General features: G+C 42.1%; 1 protein-coding gene across 3 annotated transcripts in view; it reads right to left on the bottom strand.

Moving 5' to 3' along the window:
- Positions 1 to 3,700: 3,700 nt before the first annotated feature.
- The window catches only part of LOC146830305 (zinc finger BED domain-containing protein 5-like), a 39,222-nt gene continuing 29,417 nt past the window's right edge, over positions 3,701 to 13,505 (bottom strand). For all 3 annotated transcript variants that reach the window (XM_085604487.1, XM_085604490.1, XM_085604489.1), the window contains one exon: positions 3,701 to 7,505. In XM_085604487.1, coding sequence (XP_085460613.1) covers positions 5,079 to 7,220 — 2,142 coding nt within the window. In that variant the 5' untranslated portion in view covers positions 7,221 to 7,505 and the 3' untranslated portion in view covers positions 3,701 to 5,078. The remainder of the gene's footprint in view (positions 7,506 to 13,505) is intronic.

The raw sequence follows: 13,505 nt of genomic DNA, 5'->3' as shown, positions 1-13,505 counted from the left end.
TACCCACGGCCCGAGTGCATGTCAACGGGGCAATATCCAGATCTTACCCCTTGCGCAGAGGTACCAGGTAGGGCTGTCCCCTGTCTCCTCTCCTTTTCGCTCTCGCGTTGGAACCACTGGATCCGGAGGGACCCCATGATTTGGGGCATTGCGGCGCCGGGGGTTTGGGAAGAGCGCATCTCCCTCTACGCTGACGATATTGATTTGTATCTAGCGCGAACATATTACTCAATAGCCCGAGTGCTGCATATTTTCGAACTGTTTGGTAGTTACTCCAGTTATAATATTAACTGGTTGAAGTCCGTGATTTTTCCACTGTCAGGTCGCCCCCCAGGACTCCATCTCGGTGCTCGGCCCCGGTAGTATTAGGGGGCAGTAAATATTTATGTGTTTACGTCACGCGAGACAAGAAGGTGTTTCTTGATAGGAATCTCGAGTCCCAACTGAGCCGCCTGGGAGCGGACGTGAGCCATTGGTGAACCCTCCCACTTTCCCTCATAGGTAGGTCGGCATTATTTAAAATGCTGACACTACCGAGACTCCTCAACATTCTACAGAATACGCCATACCCTGCCCCCCCCCCCCCGGCGTTTTCAAACGAATAGCACAGGCGGTAAGAACATTATTGTGGGAGGAAGGGCCCCCCGAGGTCATATTCGACCCTTGCATGCCTTACGAACACATATACATAGAGATACGTCTATTCTGGAATACTCCCCGCTGGAGGATAGGTTGTTGCTCGACCCCATCACAGAGAAACAAAATAAAATACAGTAGTATATACAAATACATTAGTATGTTTTATTAAACAAATTAAAAAACAGTTGTGTAGTTAAGTAGAATGTTGAAGCCATTTCATAACAAAAGGGGCATTTAAAAAAGCAAGCAAACATCAACACTTTTTATGCACTGAATGGCATTATTCTGACTTTTTATTGCTTAAAAACATCTTTAACACAAAGTAATGGGAATGTAACATATCTCCAATTTTCTTGTCTAAAGCCTCCTCTTCTCTCTTTCTAGATGTTGAAATATATATGTACCCCTAAAATAAGTAACAACTGTACATGCCCAAAGCATATGTGTCGGTCATTTTTTGTTCTACATGGATAACTTATTTTCCCCTACTAAGAAGGCTATTTCCCTGCTCTCATACAGTTTTGGTGGAGCCAAGGTTCTCATTTTGTAGATAAGAGCAGTTGCAGCCAATTAGGAGCCTGCCACTTGGCGCTTCACTGTACCACCAAGCTCACTTGAATCATCCACTTTCCAGAATCTTGCTGATTCACTTCCTGTTTGTCTATGCCACTTACCAACTATGCACCTTGGGTTGTATTTCCACGTTTTGCTCAGGCTAAACTTAGAGATTCAATTTACCATGCCACATAGCTGTAAAAAAAAACGTTTCCAGCAGTGAGCTTAAGAAATGTCTTATTAGACCTGTTAGATTGCGCCTAGAGTTGGGCTTCCTGGTATTCATTTTGAGCATTATACATAATAAACATAACATCACCAAATGTAACAGGTGCATGGCGGTGATGTTAGCACGCCTGGTTAAGTGGACGTACTCCTTACCCCGAACTCCATCCCACAGTTTCACTGAAACACAGTGGGTATGATTACACACAACACCCAGTATTTCCTAGTCCATTTTCTCGCTTGATACGGTTTTTTACTTGCTTCCTGGAGCAATTGCTTGGGGGCTCAGTAACACACTACCAATAAATTAAGGGGCAGATGTATGATCATTGTATTTTGTGAGTCCTTAATAGCGAATTTTACCGATTCGCTATTAAGGACTCGCAAAATGCAATGTATGTAGGTTTCACAATTTAAATAACGATTCCTACACATTCCTTATTTGCGACTCGCGTCCCATAGAAATGAATGGGGATTGCATGCGCAATTTGCGAGTACCCTATAGGTACTCGCAAATTGCGTATGCAATTTCAAGGATGCCAAAAGGACACCCTGTTGCACCCCTGAAATATGCATGTGTGCACATGTGGCGCACATACATGCCCTAAGGACACCTTGTGCGTTGAAAACCACACGCACCTCACTCACTGTTTCTTTGAATCCAGCAGACAGACAGTTCTGCAGCAAGAGCACTGCTTTTGCTATTATCGTTTTTTTTCATAGGAAACCACACATATGCCACAGACTCCTGAAGTGTATGAGGAATGAGATGGAAAGTTTAATCAAAGCCAGAGGGGAGGTGAACGTTATGGAGTCGATAAGACGCTGGCCCGGCAAAGGCTCTCTAACTTTGCTAAACTTTTTTGCTAAACGTTTAGAGAATCTCGATCACTTCCATTTTATTACAGAGTGGGTGGGATACAAGATCCCAGCGCCTAACAAATACTGCTCCGTAGTTTTCACACCACTTCTCCCTTCCTCCTGCCCACGCGATCACAAAACAATTACAAATAACGAGTTGTGAGGGGCGGGAGGTGTTGCTGGGGGGAAGGCGTTGCTGGGGGAAGGCACAGGTACTACAAGCAGCGCCGTGTCCCAGGAAGCAGCGAAGCGAGGGCAGAAAGAAAAAGTAGTTCACTCAAATAAAACATATGGACCATAGTGAAATGATCAAGTAGAAAGGGCAATCGCCAGGGCAGAATCAAAACAGCCACAAGGCGGGACAAATGTTTACTATCCACCAACGAAAACGATGGAATATGTATAGACAGACCAAGCCAGCAATGTAATGCAGTGGGCGTGTAGTGGATGTGTTACAAATCCACAGATTGAATACTCCAGGCCTTGCAGAGCAGCGCATGCTCGCTAACTCTAGGCTCGACCGAAAAAGGACACTTAACTTGGTGATGCATGAATTATAAATAATCACTGTAACTCGATTTGCACACATCACTTGTGTCCAATATAGTTCTATCAGTAAAACTTGTGTGTCAATGCAAATTTAGTGGCCATTTCAATGAAAAGTGTGCAGTATGTAAATGATACTGGACTAACACATGAAGATTTGGTTATATTAAAAACTGCCTGCCTCATGTCCACCAAAGCTAGGCGTGATGTGAAACTTTGTTGCTCTAAAAATTGGGCGCTGTATTAAAAGGTCTGGGAAGTACTGAGTTAAAGCATCTTAAGACATAGGATTGGAATGAGCAGAAATGACAAAGGTTGAATGTTGAAAATTATTACTTACAGAGAACTTTAATATACAGAGGATGGTCAGAACTACTTGATAGTCACATTACAGGCTGGCCGTGCAGAACTGGATCATGCTTTTCCCCAGTTGGTTGCCCAAGACTGAGAGCATCCTTTTAGTTTGGCACTTAAATAACTCTAGTCAACAACTTGCTGAACTTAACTCGGATCTAACACACAGAAGTTAAGGAAGACTAATCTGGAATTGTTTAGAGTCAGGCTCCAGCAAGTCAGATCCAACAGTGAGCATTTGTAAGCTATACTGGGTGATCGCCCAGAAAAGACTAAGAGAAGATAAATAGCAATGGAGTAACTTATGTTTTGCTTAAATTATCTGTATAGAGCAGTAGTTCTTAACTTTTAGACCTCTGTGAACCCCACTTAATCTTTACTGGAATCTGGGGACACCCCACTCAATCATTGCTTTAATACAGGGACCCCCACTGAGTCATTATTGGAATTCAGGGACCCCGGTTGAACCCCAAAAACAATACAATAAATTACAGAAACAAGCATGCATCAAACAAATACACAAATTATAAAATAATTTATTTCATTCACAAACATACATAAAAAAGAAATCAAAATATTAATTTAGGTGGGAAAGTTGGATTGCTTTTTCTTTTTTTTTTTAAGTTCAACTGGGGCCACCCATCATCCATCCTATAATCTGTTTGATGCCACCTTAATTGGTTCGCTCCAATTTCACATTTCTTCACATTTTCAAAAACTTTTCAAAAATTTGAAATTTGCATTTTGCTTCTTTATTGATATACACTAGATTAATCTGTTAATATTTTATTTTCCAAACAGTTGTGGACAACTTGATTAAGCTTCACAGAACCACAGGAGACCCCGAACCACAGGTTAAGAATCACTGGTATAAAGGATTGGTTCAACTTGTCCTTACCCAGATTATAATATGTTCTTTAGATATCAAGGTCTGCTTTGTAACTTTATGGAAACTTGGGATTAATTGTTGCCAAATGAAATATAGCTCGTGGTTGGGGGGCGGTGTTACCTCTGCGTATCAGGGACTGGGAAGCGGTTATGGACACATGTATGAAAGCAGAAAAGGCAGTCTACTCCAATAGAGGCTGCCCAGGGAAGTGGGATAAGTTCTGGGGCAAATGGAATGAGGTATGTGGTGGGTTGTGCACGCCCCCTTGCCCACCCCAGCAGGGCATTCAGAAATGAACAGAGGGCTCAAAATTGAAAACATCTTGCCATGAACATAATGTTGAGTTACTCAACTGCATAAATCACCAGTATTGATGGCATAGAGATGATTTTCGGGGTGGCACCACGTTGTTGGGTTGGAATTTATTGAAAGAAATGTATCCTTTTGACAGATGTAGTCCTCCAATTCACATTACTTCTGTACCACATTGCCATTAAGACTTGATCCACCGCAATAGTGGATTGTGTTGTAACTAAAGTTTAATAAATAAAACTTTTTTTTTTTAAATATGGTCATAAAACTAAGTTGGAAGTGAACGGTTATGCCAGTCTGGCTTGAGGAGTTCCCAGAATCTAAGACTCCTCCTGCCCAGTCACCATTAAGGAGATATAGTTCTATGTGTAGGTAGTCTTTGTAAATATATCAACTAACACCTTCCTCACAGGAATACATGTCTTGTATGTTGATAGAGAAATCTCCTTATGAGCATAAGGCGGTTTCTTGAGTAGTTCCATGCTGTGTTCATATTCTGCATTACTAAACTGTGAGGCTAATTGCAAGTTGCAGCTGGTCTTTTTAAACCATGAATTGTGCCCCAACTACATCCTTGGACCATATCTCAGGGCTGGCAACTGCATAAGCCCTTCTAAAATATGAAACAAGGTGAAGTATGGATACAGCAATGTCTTAATAAACCTGTCCTAGTGAAGCTTTTCTTCCAATTTGTACACTAGTGTGGTTTGTATCCAGTATGGATCATCTGATGCCTGTAAAGAAGTGAGGATTGACTGAATCTTTTCTCACACACACTACACTGGTATGGTTTCTCCCCAGTATGGATTCTCTGATGCCTATAAAGACTTGAGCACCGACTAAAGCTTTTTGTGCACTCAGTACACTGGTATGGTTTCTCCCCAGTGTGAATTCTCTGATGGCGTACCAGATGATACCTTTGAGCAAAAGTTCTCTCACACTCTGAACACTGATAAGGCTTCTCCTTAATATGTATCATCTCACATGTGCTGAGTTCATTGTTTCGACTGAAGCTTTTCTGGCACTCTGTACATTGATACGGTTTCTCCCTGGTATGAATGTTCTGTAGTGGTTGGAGATGAGATAGTAGACTGAAGCTTTTGTCACACTCAGTACACTTGAATGATTTCACCGGAGCATGAATTTTCCCATGACGTAATAAACCCGATTTATCAATGAAGCATCTGTCACACTCAGTACATTGGTACGGTTTCTCCCCAGTATGGACTCTGAGATGCAGTACTAGAGATGACAGAAAAGAACAGCTTTTCTGGCACTCTGGACACTGAAATGGTTTTTCCCCAGTATGAATCCTCTGATGAGAGTATAGATTACCCCTTTGACTGAAGCTTTTGTCACACTCTGTACATTTGTATGGTTTTTCTCCAGTATGGATTCTACGATGTGTGTAAAGATTTGCACTCCTACTGAAGCTCTTGTCACATATTTTACATTGGTATGGTTTCTCCCCATTATGGATCCTTTGATGATATAAAAAGGTTTTTCGATAAGTGAAGCTTTTCTGGCACTCTGTGCAGTGGTATGGTTTTTCTCCAGTATGGACTATTTGATGCTTCACCAAATCTGACTTTTCAGTGTAGCTTTTCCCACAGTCTGTGCACTGGTACGGTTTTTCCTCAGTATGGATTTTCTGATGCTTCCTCAGATCTGACTTTTGAGTGAAGCTTTTCCCACAGTCTGCACATTGGTGTGGTTTCTCTCCTGTATGGACTCTTTGATGATTTACTAAAGATGACTGGTTAGTAAAGCTTTTCCCACAGTCTGCACATTGGTGTGGTTTCTCGCCTGTATGAACTCTTTGATGATTTACTAAAGATGACTTGTTAGTAAAGCTTTTCCCACAGTCCGTACACTGGTATGGTTTCTCACCAGTGTGGATTCTTTGATGCTTCCCCAGATCGGACTTTTGAGTGAAGCTTTTTCCACAGTCCATACACCGGTACGGTTTTTCCCCAGTATGGATTCTTTGATGCTGCACCAGATTTGACTTTTGAGTGAAGCTTTTTTCACAGTCTGTACATTGGTGAGGTTTCTCTCCTGTATGGATTCTTTGATGATTTACTAAAGATGACTTGTTAGTGAAGCTTTTCCCACAGTCCGTACACTGGTATGGTTTCTCACCAGTGTGGATTCTTTGATGCTTCACCAGATCTGACTTTACAGTGAAGCTTTTCCCACATTCCATACACTGGTAGGGTTTCTCCCCAGTATGGATTCTTTGATGATTTAATAAAGATGACTGATTAGTGAAGCTTTTCCCACAATCCATACACTGGTATGGTTTTTCCCCAGTGTGGATTCTTTGATGCTTTCCTAGATCTGACTTTTGAGCGAAGCTTTTCCCACAGTCCGTACACTGGTACGGTTTTTCCCCAGTATGGATTCTTTGATGCTTTACCAGATCAGACTTTTCAGTGAAGCTTTTCCCACATTCCGTACATTGGTGCGGTTTCTCCCCTGTATGGATTCTTTGATGATTTAATAAAGAGGACTTGTTAGTGAAGCTTTTCCCACAGTCAGTACACTGGTATGGTTTTTCCCCAGTGTGGATTCTTTGATGCTTCCCCAGATCAGACTTTTGAGTGAAGCTATTCCCACATTCCGTACAATGGTGCGGTTTCTCACATGTATGGATTTTTTGATGATTCAATAAAGATGACTTGGAAGTGAATTTTTTTTCACATTCTATACTCTGGTACATCCTCTTTGGGGCCTGAACCCTTTGGTGCAGGAAAATATTTGAGCTTTTAGTGAAACTCTCCATGCAGTCCATATGCATTTTCTCCCCAGTATAGAGGTTTTGATATAGCAAAGCCATCAACAGTGATTGTTTTCCCTCACTCTGGTACAAGTGTTAAGAGATAAATCTCTAATGTGTGAACTTATTGAAGCGTGGGGTAAAGGTTAACTGGCACTCTGCGCACTAGCATGCGATTTCCCCACAAAAGAACTGATCTGTATACAGATGTGATCTTCAAGTGTTTCCTCACACTCCTTACTGTGGTACCATTCTTTTTTTACCACAGTTGCTGCGGATGGTGTGCTGCTGCAGTGTTAGCGCATCATATCCTTCAGCAAGTCTGTTAATCAGCAACCATTCAGGCTATAAAAGAGAAGAACTTCAATTGTAAATTGGTAGTTAAAAAGGGGCCTGGTGTTCACTTATGTACCAAAAATATTCATGTCTTAAATTTCGTTACAATAGTTTACGAGTACCCTTTGCAGATTTTGACACAAAAAGACATTTTGTTTCTACCTCAAACAGATCAAGTTACAAAACAAAATGCGGCAACACTTGCTGCAGTGCAGCAGAAGGCACATCACAAAGACTGACTGTTTACATTTCGGATACTTATTGTTGTATTAGGGCGTTAAACTAGCACTAATAAGGTGAAACGTTTGTCCAGACAGTGTTGCGTGTAAAAGTGACAAACTAACAAACTGATACAATCACTAAATGTGCTGCATTAAGCCACATAATTTGCATTTTCTAGTCACATAATTTAATAAACCCCGCTCAATGATTTGGTTATCCTTTTCCGTATAATTCCAATGGCCCTGACTAAGTCATATATAAAACATGCAAAGTTGGCTTTTCTAGAAAATGCAAGGTCATTGTTTCAGCTTATTTTTTCCAAGTGGTTTGCTGCCATTTTTATGTATATGAATGAAAGACAATGGTTGTGCTGGGTCAAGTAAGGACAAGGTAGTGAAGGGTTGAGAGTACCCTTTATATGAATGATGGGACTGCGAGTCCTCATGGAGTGCGTCACCTTTTATTTTTAAAATATTTCATTCATTGTGAAACACTGTCATTGTAGATACATTAAAATGCAGCACTGTATTTAGGTCTCATTTTCTTGCAAGCAAGGTGCTTAAATTGCAATTGCATTTAAAAATGATTTGAGCATTATTCCATAGGCTATATCTGATTTTCTTTAAATCAAACCACAAACTATATATAGCTTTAAAACATGTACACCCCTCACTCCCTGTTCGTGGGCCCATATTAATCAAATCAGAATTAGCATGAGAAAACATTTAATAACCTATTCGATCAGTTCTCAGGGGACGGACATATGCATGCTCACTTTACTTATTCACCCAATTAATATTTATTCTGCTTTGTATCCCAACCTCCAAGCATATGTAGTTTACATATACAAACATAGTTTCAGATACATACATAGTTTACATTTACAAGCAGATTAGGCTTTAATTTATGACATTTGTGTTTGGAAAAATAATTTTAACATGTCATTCTATTGTGGTGCCATCAGCCACTTCCTCAATACCAGTCTTTACCCTCTGTACGGTGCAAGGCATCTGAAATGGTGTCTGGGGTTCTTTCAAAGAAGGGTAATAGCTCTCTTACCTATTATGAAAGCCAAATCAATAATCTAAAATCCACTTTCCCCTTTTTAGGTCTCTGGAATAACCCCAGAATACAAGCCTCTGTTTGTATAGTTGGCAGTTCGGGCTGGACTGTTCCCATGAGGCACAGGGTCAGACTGATTTGCATATGGCCATGTCTGAACTGGGGTGGCAGAGTGAGCTAAAGAACGGTGATGGATCAAACCCGGATCTGTTGACTGGGTGTGAGTGTTTGATTGGTTCCGACGCTCCGTCCATCACCACCCCCTTTTGTACCGCTTTGTTCGCCATAAGTTGGCAGGGTATGCTCAGACGTGAGTCCCTTGCTCACTTTGCCACTGGATTCAAGCAAGCCTGGCTGAAGACGGCTGAAATGTCAGAAACCGGTCCTAGGAAGCTTGTTTCTGGTCCAGGGAAGGCATGGCTTGGCAGTTCGGGCTGGACTGTTCCCATGAGGCACAGGGTCAGACTGATTTGCATATGGCCATGTCTGAACTGGGGTGGCAGAGTGGGCTAAAGAACGGTGATGGATCAAACCCGGATCTGTTGACTGGGTGTGAGTGTTTGATTGGTTCTGATGCTCCGTCCATCACCAACCCCTTTTGTACCGCTCTGTTTGTATAAGGGCAGTCCTATAGCATGAGTCTGAAGCCAGTTTGCATCCCATAGCAGCGTGGGCTTAAGCGAGGGTCGGAGTTATCTTGTTCATTTTCTGCTGGGTGAGGTAGGCAATCTTTTAACATGTTAAATTGTATAAATGAATTGTGAAATCTGGGAGATTTTACACGGGCAGGCAAGGGTATATTTTGCCATTCCATGTCACTGAAGGCACACTTGGTCTGTTTCCCATGTGCCCCAAAGTTGGACGAGAGGTATGCCTGAATGTTTCAGTACTGCTTTACAGAACCAGATGACCAGAGATCTGGCATCCCTCATTGTTCTTCTGTTTGTAATCAAGCATGCTTCAGCATTGTGTCCCATTGCCATTTAATTGCATTCGTTTCTCTCCCATACAGTAGGAATTAGAAACAGGACAGCCAACATAGCTCTTCTAATAGATGGAAACGTCAACTATTTATGTGAAGCCTGCCATCTCCCATTGCATCAAGTCCTTTGCAGGAAAGATGCCAGCTTATGTGTGGAACTGCTAAAGAGGACTCACAGGTGCATATAGCTTATCTGCACAGGTTTTGATCAGACTTTGCTTCAAACCACACAGCGTGGTGCACGCTAGGACAGGAAGGCCTTTGGCAGTTAAGGCACTATAAAATTAGCTGAAAGGGACTATACTGTTTTTGTGCAGGAGCATAACCATATTCATCTCAGTGACTATCTGCTAACCAGTAAGTCACCCATTGGAGCTGGGCTTCCAGATAAACATCTTCAAAAACAGGGCCCTTCCCGCCCTTATCTTTGCTGTTTCCTGTCCAGGAAGACATGGCTTGGCAGTTCGGGCTGGACGGTTCCCATGAGGCACAGGGTCAGATTGATTTTCATATGGCTATGTCTGAACTGGGGTGGCGGAGTGAGCTAAAGTATGATGATGGATTAAACCCAGATCAGTTGACTGGGGGTGAGTGCTTGCAATGTTCAACACTCCGTCCAACATCCCCTTTGGTTTTGCTTTGTTCGCCCTAAGTTGGCAGGGTATGCTCAGACATGGGTTCTTTTGGTCACTTTGCCACTGGATTCAAGCTAGCCTGGCTGATGACGGCTGATTAGCCAGAAACCGGTCCCAGGATGCTTGTTTCCGGTCCAGGGAAGACATGGCTTGGCAGTTCGGGCTGGACTGTTCCCATGAGGCACAGGGTCAGACTGATTTGCATATGGCTATGTCTGAACTGGGGTGGCAGAGTGAGCTAAAGAATAATGATGGACTAAACCCAGATCAGTTGACTGGGGGTGAGTGCTTGCAATGTTAAACACTCCGTCCATCATCCCCTTTGGCTTTGCTTCGCCCTTATCTTTTGGCAGTTTTAATTTTGCTAATTCCACCCGTCTTCTGTTAAGTTCCATATCAGACCACTTCGCATAAAGTTAAGTTCACAAAGATTTTGTTTGCGGAACAAGGAGGGAATAAACTGTACAGAAGACATGGCAACAATCATTTTGAATAGATCGAATGATATGGCCCATAGTGTAAAAACGGAGTATGCACAAGATGCAACCCGAGATCTTGGTATGTGAACCACAGATCCTAAATTCTCCTCTGAAAAAGCACCCTTCAGCTGATATATTATGACACCCAATTATCAGGCAAGAACTCCTATCTATTGCATCTCCTGTACCCCTAAAATAACTCTACACTTTGGTAGTGTAGGGATGTTGGGAATATGCAGAATTTACTCCAATTAATGCACAGACTTGATAGTTCTTTAAAGGAGCTGAGACTATTCGAAGTATTTGAGAGATCACACTCAACATCCCTAAAGTAGCAGAGCATCTCCATATAATGAGGTCGCATGATTAGCATCTCCCAGTTGAGTTGCCCATTCATCCCCCCAAAAAGCTAGTGGTTCAGTGGCTAGGGAAAGGATCAAGAGGGGCACCCAACCATGCTGACTTATCGTTACAGACAGAAGACGCTTATTATTCGGATCTTAAGAATAACGCTACACAGGGAAAGGATCTTATTGTATTCCTAACGCCTTATCTGATACTTAACGCCCTGAGGAAGCCCCAGGCCAGATGGCCAGTGAAGGGGCGAAACACGTGTTGGCTGTAAAATGGTTTTCCTTTATCTCGAAGCACTACAAAATAAATTTGGAATTTGTTCCAGAGAACAAGTGATTTGTCTTACTCGTTCTGGCACATCGACAACATCTTCTCCCCACTTAATACAATGCTGATTTGAATCGTCCAGATTTAACACTGGCCGTTGGCCTGGCATGGAGGATCTTGATCCAGTGGAACATTTGCCTATCACTCAATTTACCAGTACTTTGGACATATCACGCCAGTTACACATCAAAAGCTGTCTTCAAGTCCAAAGCCACACAGGTCATGCATGGCCAAAGACCAGGAGCCTTTTCTAGAATTAAATAGGGGCCTCCAATATTCAGAAATGTGTTTAAAGGGATGAAGCCATTTTGGTCTGCATGTATTAAAGTGTTCAAAAAGGGTAGTAGTCTGTGTGCTAAGATTTTACCAAGGATACGGTATCAGTATTTAAAATCTGAAATAGGTGATATGAAGCTAAATTAAGGGGATTATCTGGTTTAAGGGGACTAGTATTGCTTTGTTTGTTGTGCTTGGTACATACCCATAAAATGCAGTTTCCAATATTCTGACCAATTTGGAGGACAAAAGATCAACATACACAAGTCTTGCTTCGCCTAAGGTGGTTGTCACCCCTCGTGCACCACGTACATCACAGATTGCAGAACTACATCATGCACACCTTACTAGGGTTGGTATCACTGGGAGAGTAGCCCTTTTAGGATCATGAGGTTCAAGTTGTGTGTCACTATGAGACTAACCACCCAGGCTGGAGTCTCCAACATAGCTGTGTATTCGGTAGAGCTTTTTGAGAATGGAGTCGGATATACACCTGTGCTCTCTAGAACTCAACACTATTAATACTTAAGAGTCCTACAATGTGACCAATCTATGACCACAGGCTGGACTAATGAAGTGGTTTCATGGCACATACTTATGAACGATTGACAACTTCACACACCTGAGATCCAACTTATTTTGGGCTTTATAGAGCCAACTTGCAGCTTGCTAACAATATGAAGTGCTGAATTACCTAAGTTTTGGTGGGGTTAGGACTTTAAATTTATCAAACACGCACAGAAAGCTTATTAGTGTTAGTAAGTAAAGTTAATCTAATCTGTAGGTTCTGAAAGAAGGTTTGGATGGGTGGGATATTAATCACAACTAGAAATCGGACTGCAAATATCAATGGGAGCAGAAGCCAGAGTCTAGCCCTCTGTAGAACTTACTTTGGTTGCTGAGTCCATCCCAATCGACCATCTACTGGAGTTAAGGTGCAAATAGAACATGAAGTTGGTTCTCAATCTGGTTTTCTTTATTAATTGCGTTCTCTGCTGAACCACACCGCTTGCTGTGGATTGTATTGTCAGTGTGGGTTTCATGTCCGTTTGCAGTTTAATTTGTGCCAATAGAGAGAAATTATAACAGAGAGAAAAAAAGTATAAATCTCACCAAATCAGGGGGTACTGTGGGATTTCAGGTGTGTTGGGGACTTGATTACAGAGAGGTTATGGCCTTACTGTTTGGTAATCAGAGGCTGTCCTCCTTTACCATCTACTGGTCAGAAAATGTATGAAATGTCTGCCGATATCTAGTTTGCTGTATAGGCCAAATTCCAGATCGTTCCACTTGGCTTTTAACAATTTACGGTCAGGAAAATAAGTACCTATTCTGATTGCGTGATTACAATTACACATACAAATGTTTTAAATAATGTGCTTTGGATACAAATGCCCAGAAAAAAATGGATGCCACCTGCCTTTATTGTGACCTGTGTTCCCTCTAAGCTGTGCTCTAGCACACTCATCATAACGCGCAAAGAGAGGATGACATTGCACATAAGAGGGCACCCCCTAACACACAGGGCAAAGTGAGGGGGGGGCAACTAAGGGCTCAGAGTAAGTGCCATGCTTAGGTGTTTATGAAGCCAGCACTCCAGGATGAGTTAGCACACATGAAGAGAAAGACGGTGCTAAAGGCACTGGTTAACGTGCAGCACCTTCTTTTAGGG

The sequence above is a fragment of the Triturus cristatus genome, chromosome 5_1, assembly GCF_964204655.1.
Source record: "Triturus cristatus chromosome 5_1, aTriCri1.1, whole genome shotgun sequence".
Classification (NCBI taxonomy): domain Eukaryota; kingdom Metazoa; phylum Chordata; class Amphibia; order Caudata; family Salamandridae; genus Triturus; species Triturus cristatus.
Note: the sequence above shows the minus strand (reverse complement) of the source record. Positions and strands in the feature narration are given on the sequence as shown.